We start from the raw sequence: 7,322 nt of genomic DNA, 5'->3' as shown, positions 1-7,322 counted from the left end.
CCCCCCCCCCAAAATGAAAAAGAAAAAGATGAAAAAAAGCAACACGAAAACGTTTCTCATTCGTTTTTTCGGGGATTAATGATTCTTTTTATTTTGCCTCAGTGATTGATTATTTGTTTATTATTTATTTATACATTTGTCATTCATCTTCTCGTCCCCCTCCTCCTCCTATGCATTCTAAAATGAAAAAGAAAAAGATTGGAAAGAGCGAAAAAAACGTTTCTTATTTATTTTTTTAATAAATAATTCTTTTCATTTAGCATTGTTGATTGGTAACTTTTTAATTACTTATTTATACATTTATCATTTATTTCCCCATTCCCTCACCCCCTTGTCGCCCCCAAAAAATGGAGAAGAAAAATGTTTAAAAAACGAAAAAAAAACGATCTTTATTAATTTTGATTTATAAATAATTATTTTCATGTGGCATTGGTGATTGATAATTTTGTAATTATTTATTTATATGTTTATCATTCATCTCCCCCCTCCCCCTAGCCACCCCTGCTCCCTAAAAATTAAGAAAATATTTAAACAACGAAAACAAGTCGTTTATTTAATATTTATTATTTAAAGACGTTGTTTATTCATTTTTTTTCAACATATAATTCTTTTCATTTAGCATTGGTGATTGATAATTTTGTAATTATTTATTTATACATTAATCCTTTATCTCCTGCCTCCCCCCTCCGCCCCTTACTCACCCCATGCTCCTCAAAAAATTAAAAAAATTAAAAAGATGAAAAAACGAAAACAAAACTCAATTTTTTTTAATAAAAATAATTCTTCCAATTTAGCGTTGGTGATTGATTATTTGTTTGTTGTTGGAATGTCGTGTGTGTAATGATACCTATCATGACGTTAGAGATTAATGACCGAGGGATTACGTAAAGGCAGAGAAAATTGAATGATGATAGCTTATCATTGTGCGGTATCACCTGTAAATGATGGGGAGGGGACTATTGTGGTTTATGTCTCAAGGTGAATTGCACCACCTAGTTGGCTGATTGTTTATCATTGTCGCGGGAAGGGGGAGAGTAATTATGGATTTGAATCGGGGTTTTGGTGATTTTCAGGGATTAGGGTGGGGTGAGATAAGATTTGAGGGTTTAGGACGATTAAATTTCGAAAAATGTTCATTATCTCGGGAAGGTATTGCCATAAAGGGATGAATTACGTCTCATTTGAAAGCTGAGGAAATTTCCGATCCAGCTCATAAATAGCTCACAAGTAACTCATTTACCGAAAAAAAAAAAAAAAAAAAAAAAAAAAAAAAAAAAAAAAAAAAAAAAAAAAAAAAAAAAAAAAAAAAAAAAAAAAAAAAAAAAAAAAAAAAAAAAAAAAAAAAAAAAAAAAAAAAAAAAAAAAAAAAAAAAAAAAAAAAAAAAAAAAAAAAAAAAAAAAAAAAAAAAAAAAAAAAAAAAAAAAAAAAAAAAAAAAAAAAAAAAAAAAAAAAAAAAAAAAAAAAAAAAAAAAAAAAAAAAAAAAAAAAAAAAAAAAAAAAAAAAAAAAAAAAAAAAAAAAAAAAAAAAAAAAAAAAAAAAAAAAAAAAAAAAAAAAAAAAAAAAAAAAAAAAAAAAAAAAAAAAAAAAAAAAAAAAAAAAAAAAAAAAAAAAAAAAAAAAAAAAAAAAAAAAAAAAAAAAAAAAAAAAAAAAAAAAAAAAAAAAAAAAAAAAAAAAAAAAAAAAAAAAAAAAAAAAAAAAAAAAAAAAAAAAAAAAAAAAAAAAAAAAAAAAAAAAAAAAAAAAAAAAAAAAAAAAAAAAAAAAAAAAAAAAAAAAAAAGAATAAAAAATAAAAATAAAAATTCATTTCCTGTAAAATTCCGGAGATAAATTTTCGCATTTTTAAAAGTCGCAAAAACCATGAAAAAATCGAGTTCCAGAAAAATTCAATTATCTCAGGACCTAATTATCCTAGAGGGCTGGTTCACGTCTCATTCGAAAGCTGAGCAAATTCTCCATGGGAAACTGTACAGAGCCCCCCATTTTGCCCCGTCAAGCCCCTCGAACCCCGCCAAAAACGAAATTGATTTTTTTTCTCAATTTTCTCGTTGGAAACTCCAGCGTTACCCCGAGTTCTCTAAATACTTGGAGACGCCTCCTGGTGAACAATGGCACAATATGGCTGGGGGTGCCGCCTCGTACCCCAACGGACTCCTGTGGCGCCCCAGGAACTCCAAGGGGGCTCAGTACTACCCAGAGGACAATTCGTATCAGGAAAACTGGCGGGACCACGAGACCCCTGAGGGCACGACTGTCGGGGCTGTTGCCACCCCTCACGGAACTATTTCTCTTCGTCTTCACAACAGAATTCGAGTGGACATGACTATTGATAGAGCTGTCAGAGTCATTAATTTCAAGGTAATTGAACTCTAAAATTATTCAATTCTGGAGGAAATGAGGAAACGAAGAGAATATCGGCAGTAATTAATTGCTAATTAATTAATCATTTTCCATTATGATTATCATAATTAATTAATCTAATTGTTTATTCAATTTTTCTTGATATTTTCAAATTATTTTTGTTCTTGTGAAGTGAAAATTGCGAGGAATAGGAATTTGTAAGTTTTCTGAAAGTAGAAAAATCAAAGATTTTTTTTGAAAGTGTGGAATTTTTGAGGGAAGGAGTAGATTTAGAGGAAAATACCATAGAACATTTTTTGAGGAGAATTAAATTTCCTACGAAAAACGTTCAGAGGATTTGCCCCCTATCGCCACCCCTCTCAAGTTATTTAAATTCTAAAATAATTCAATTCTCGTGAAAATAAGAAAAATTGTCGGTAATTAGTTGCTAATTGATTAATTATTCTGACTGGTTAATCAGCTATTAATCTTCATTTTCAGAACAATATTGTGCTCTCCCTGAACGGTTCAGGCTCAGCAGCCGCTCTGCTGCACCCCAATGGGCGCATCTACCAGTACGGATCACGTGTTGAAATCCTGGCTCATGACTCCCACGGAAACAACAAGTTCGTTTCATTCGATTGTTCAATTTCCCTGTTTCTCATTAATTTACGGGGTTTAGGTACGCGAAGATGTGGTACAAGGGCGTCAGCTTCACCTCGGAACAGTGTGCTCTCGTGTATTTGGTTGATGCTGCTGGCACCAGGACGACTACTGATTCATTTTCAGACATGAATCAGGTAAATTAAATTGGAATTCCCCACAGTTCAATGGGAAGTGATTGTTAATCATCGAATTATCTCGTTAATGAGTGGATCTAGAGGAGAATGTCCAGGAACATTTTTTGTAGAGAATTAAATTTCCAATAACAAATATTTTATGAAATTTTCTCCTAAAACCACTCATTAACCAGATAATCCCGCAAAATGAACAATTTTGTCAACCCATCCTTCAGATTTTTTCATCTCCGTTTGTCTAAGAATTCATGACGCAACTTTTCTTTAATTCAGTACGTTTTTTACTGCAGAGACCTCTTAAACAAGTGGGAAATTGCTCTTGTGTTGCATATAGTATATTTATTTTTGCTGATAAATTAACAATATGCTTCCAAATGGTTATTTTGCTCATCATTTCCTGCTATCCTGTATAATTCATTGCTTATTTAATTTTATTCAATTGAATAAGATTTCTTTTTACTTAATTTCGTCAAATTTCCAACTTAATTGAATGTTATCATCATCATTATTCTAATTTTTTTTCAATTCTAAAATTTAAAAAACTAATGAGTTTGAGTCATGGGATATTGAAAATCAGTACACAATACTAATTAACTGTCAAATCGCGACGTTTCGATTTTTATTAAATCTTCCTCAGGCTCTTGCCAACACTAGCATCGATTAAAAAAACTAATCGATGAATGAACTTTCAATGAATGGCGATTGCTGGGCTGACCAATACCAGCCAAAAAATTTACTGAGGGATTTACTCTAGGGCTGACCAATACACAAAAAATTTAAAACTTGAATTTGAACGAATACAAAGCTTTCACTCGGAAGCAATAATCCAACAGAAACTTTTATTCGTCCCCTGGGAATGTGATCCCCAAATCCTCTCGTCCCCGACGTAATCCCCCACCTCATCCCCTTCCTTTCAAGGACTTCTCCCTGAGCGTCTTCTACTCAGAGTCTCGTCACGGTCCAGGCTGCCTCCAGGAGGCCACCGCAGCCCTCGGCGCCGCCCAGTACTGGTTGACGGACGAGGGCGTCGAGAACTGGATGATAAACAATGTCAGGATCTCCCAGACTCCCGATGGCCTCGTGAGAATCGCCAGGAACAGCAACAAGTACCAGCTGAGGACATCCCCCAGTAATGGCACTGCCTCCCTGACGACTCCCTTCCTCCACTGCACAGCCTCACTCGGACAAACCTCACACCTCTTCGTCAGGAGGGGCGAGAGGAGAATGCACTACGACGGCACCAGCTTCATCGTCAGAAATGCTGGTCACAGTGCTGGCTTCGACGATAACAATCAGCTGAAGGTTTATTAATCCCTCCAGGGGGTCAACTCAGTTGTTTCAGGGGATTAATTAGCGAAGGGGTAATTAGGGAGGATTTAAAGTGGAATTATTGAAGGGAATTCTCTGGAGAAGGAAAAATCATTTTCTTTAATCGAGATTTTGGAGGGGAAGGAGGGGGTTTGGGAGAAAAAGTCGTAAGGGATTTTCGGTTGGAAATTTAATTCTCTACAAGAAAGATCGGATCATGTTTTCTCGTAGGGGTCATTGGTAACGAGATAATGAGGGAAGTACGTCGAGAAGTCAATTAAATCAATATTTTAGGTAAGGACTTTGCGATTATCTAAATAATCTTGAGGTTAGTCAAAAATTCCTCGACTCAACATCAAAATCTCCAACTAAGGGTAAAATTTATGTAAAAAGTAATCCCCTCCCCTGGATTTTTTTTTCTTCAATTTTTCCCCAAAATTTTCAATTTTCAATGAAAAAAAATTTTTCTCAGATTTTTTCTTTCTTCTTTTTATTATAAAAATTATACAAAATATTGAGGGCAATTAAATAGTTCTTGAGATGTTGAGAATGAAATTCAAGTGAATGATGACATGTCGGGGTCGAAATTATCGTCATCGCCATCAGATTCAAGAGATGAAGAATCCATAGTGAAATTTTCGTCATGACTTGCTCTTCGTTTCTTCATTTTTTTGCCCTTTGAGTCTTGAATTGTCTCGATGGCTGTCAATAATCTCTCGATTACGAGCCCATTGTACAGTTTCGGAACAGTTCCAGTGGAACTCTCAATTAATTTCGATTTAGTCTGGATGTAAGAGTCACTGATGCTCAAAATTTCGGTTAAAGTCGAGATGATTTCGTTCGGTTTGCTGCGGGAGGATTCGGCTCTGTCCTTCGTCATCGCGTCCCTCACGATGTAGTAATTCTCCAGACCCTTCTGAAAATGTGAATTATTCATTGAGAAGAACTAATAAAAGAATTTTGTTCGATAAAAAGTTGTTTTCACTCAAATCCAAAAAATATGATTTTCTTATTTTCTAAATATCTCGAAAACGCGTGAGTCTGGAGACAAATGTGGCAAGAAATTTTTCGTAGAGAATTCAATTTCCTACAAAAAATATCTTATAACATTTTACCGTAAACCCACTGATTAACGAGATAATTACGTAATTGGAGGTTGAAAAAAAATATGATGAAAAAATACATGAAAATGATTCAATTTCTATTTCGTGAATACCTTGGAAACGAGTGGGTTTAGAGGAAAAAATGATATGAGATTTTTTTTAGAAAATTGGATTTCTTATGAAAAATGCTTCATGCAATTTTTGATAAATTGCTTCGATCCTGAGAAATTAATCAAAAACAGTGGAGAAGTTGGGAAAATTACCTCTCGTTCTTTGAAGCAGAAAGCGAAGGCATGTGACTCTATGAGATTATTCAAGACATAGACAGCCTCGAACCGTTCGTCCTTGAAGAGCTCGTCCCTGAGCTTGACAACATTCTCCCACTCCGCCCTGGTCAGCCTGATCTTGGGGCCCTTGACCAGGGATTTGAAGAAGAGTCCATAGAGGAGGAAGATACCTCCCAGCCTCTGGGTATCGTTGTAGGCAGGAGAGATGAATTCTTTTGCGATGGCGAGGGCTTCCTCGCAGAATTCCAACATCTCTGCTTCAGTCGATCGATTCCTAAGGTTTATGGAGCGCAGAGAAATGACCATAAATCGGCACAAATATTATTTTCACCAATATTTGCATCGCAACTACATATTTTTTGCTCAATCACTATTAACGCGTAAATATTTTTCATTATATTATGAATGAATATTGCGAAATTAACATTTTTTAAATACCGTATCAATGAGTAATCAATAAGTAATAATGAAAAATAAAAAATTATTATTTATCTAATAAAGGAGGACTGAAATATTTCAGAGTAATCAGTCAATCAATAATGAAAATTGAAAAATTTCCATTATTCATAACGAGAGAAATCGGTATTTTCTGTTTTACATTTTCCATTGATACTATAATAAAAATGAATTTTATAACAGCCCGCAACTTTTTTAACTCACAGTAGTCTCCTCTTAATTAAAACTAATAAATAAGTAGAATTTCCCACAGTTGAATGGAAAGTGATTGTCAATCGTCGAATTATCTCATTAATCACTGAATTTACAGGGAAATGTCTGAGAACATTTTTCGTAGAGAATTAAATTTCCAACAAAAAATGTCTTGTGACATTTTCTCCTAAATCCACTCATTAACGAGATATTCCCTCATTTAATAAAACGTAAAATCCATTTTCTTCTCAAATGAAAAAGCTACTTCATCCGCACGAATCCTCAATTAATTATTTATTAACTAACGATCAAATGATTGAGTTTTTTGAGAGCTACACCCCCGAGGGGGTTCAGTAAGTCAAAAAACCCTGTGGCAAGCTATCCTTGATGGCAGAAAAAACCCAATTCTGAATTCTTCATATTTACAATAATTTGTTTTTTATTTTTCTTCATAAAAATCATGCTCACCAATAAACATTCGTGAACTTCAGTCTTCTCCACACCTCGCAGAACCCTTGAAAGCTCCAATCTCCATTCCCCTCGAACTCCGTCAAGATCCTTACACAGTCCTCTTTGAATCCAGGCGCTATCACCACTTTTTCAGGCTCAGAATTCTCCATAACCGAAGTAAAATCAATAAATAAACAAATAAATCCAACAGATTCTCCAGTCCAACGGTTTTCTCATCTCTTCCAACAACAACAATCGCACCAGCCGGTGTTTTTCACAGGCCCCCCACCACCTGAACCACAACAACAGGGTGAGTTTTCATGTTGAATCGTCTGCACACTTTTGTCTTCAGGACCAGTTGTTTTTTATAGAGGGGGGGGGGGGGGGGG

At 34.3% G+C, this 7,322-nt stretch overlaps 2 protein-coding genes across 4 annotated transcripts in view; one reads left to right on the top strand and one right to left on the bottom strand.

The window, feature by feature from the left end:
- The window catches only part of LOC107040330, a 6,515-nt gene extending 1,627 nt beyond the window's left edge, over nt 1–4,888 (top strand). The window contains exons 3-6 of the mRNA XM_015260376.1: nt 2,062–2,358; nt 2,842–2,966; nt 3,023–3,140; nt 4,056–4,888. Coding sequence (XP_015115862.1) covers nt 2,062–2,358; nt 2,842–2,966; nt 3,023–3,140; nt 4,056–4,448 — 933 coding nt within the window. The 3' untranslated portion in view covers nt 4,449–4,888. The remainder of the gene's footprint in view (nt 1–2,061; nt 2,359–2,841; nt 2,967–3,022; nt 3,141–4,055) is intronic.
- A 30-nt stretch (nt 4,889–4,918) lies between these two features.
- LOC107040332 (snRNA-activating protein complex subunit 1) overlaps nt 4,919–7,322 on the bottom strand; it is a 14,348-nt gene continuing 11,944 nt past the window's right edge. For 2 of the 3 annotated variants that reach the window (XM_015260380.2, XM_015260381.2), the window contains 3 exons: nt 6,952–7,225; nt 5,812–6,109; nt 4,919–5,361 (listed from right to left, as the gene is read on the bottom strand). In XM_015260380.2, coding sequence (XP_015115866.1) covers nt 5,002–5,361; nt 5,812–6,109; nt 6,952–7,103 — 810 coding nt within the window. In that variant the 5' untranslated portion in view covers nt 7,104–7,225 and the 3' untranslated portion in view covers nt 4,919–5,001. Of the gene's footprint in view, nt 5,362–5,811; nt 6,110–6,951; nt 7,295–7,322 lie in introns of those variants that run through there. The other variant, XM_029126252.1, reaches the window with a different exon arrangement.

Source organism: Diachasma alloeum, unplaced genomic scaffold (assembly GCF_001412515.2).
Source record: "Diachasma alloeum isolate Michigan unplaced genomic scaffold, Dall2.0 Dall_scaffold_00327, whole genome shotgun sequence".
Taxonomy (NCBI): Eukaryota; Metazoa; Arthropoda; class Insecta; order Hymenoptera; family Braconidae; genus Diachasma; species Diachasma alloeum.
The sequence above is the reverse complement of the archived record's forward strand: the minus strand, read 5'-3'. Positions and strand labels throughout refer to the sequence as shown.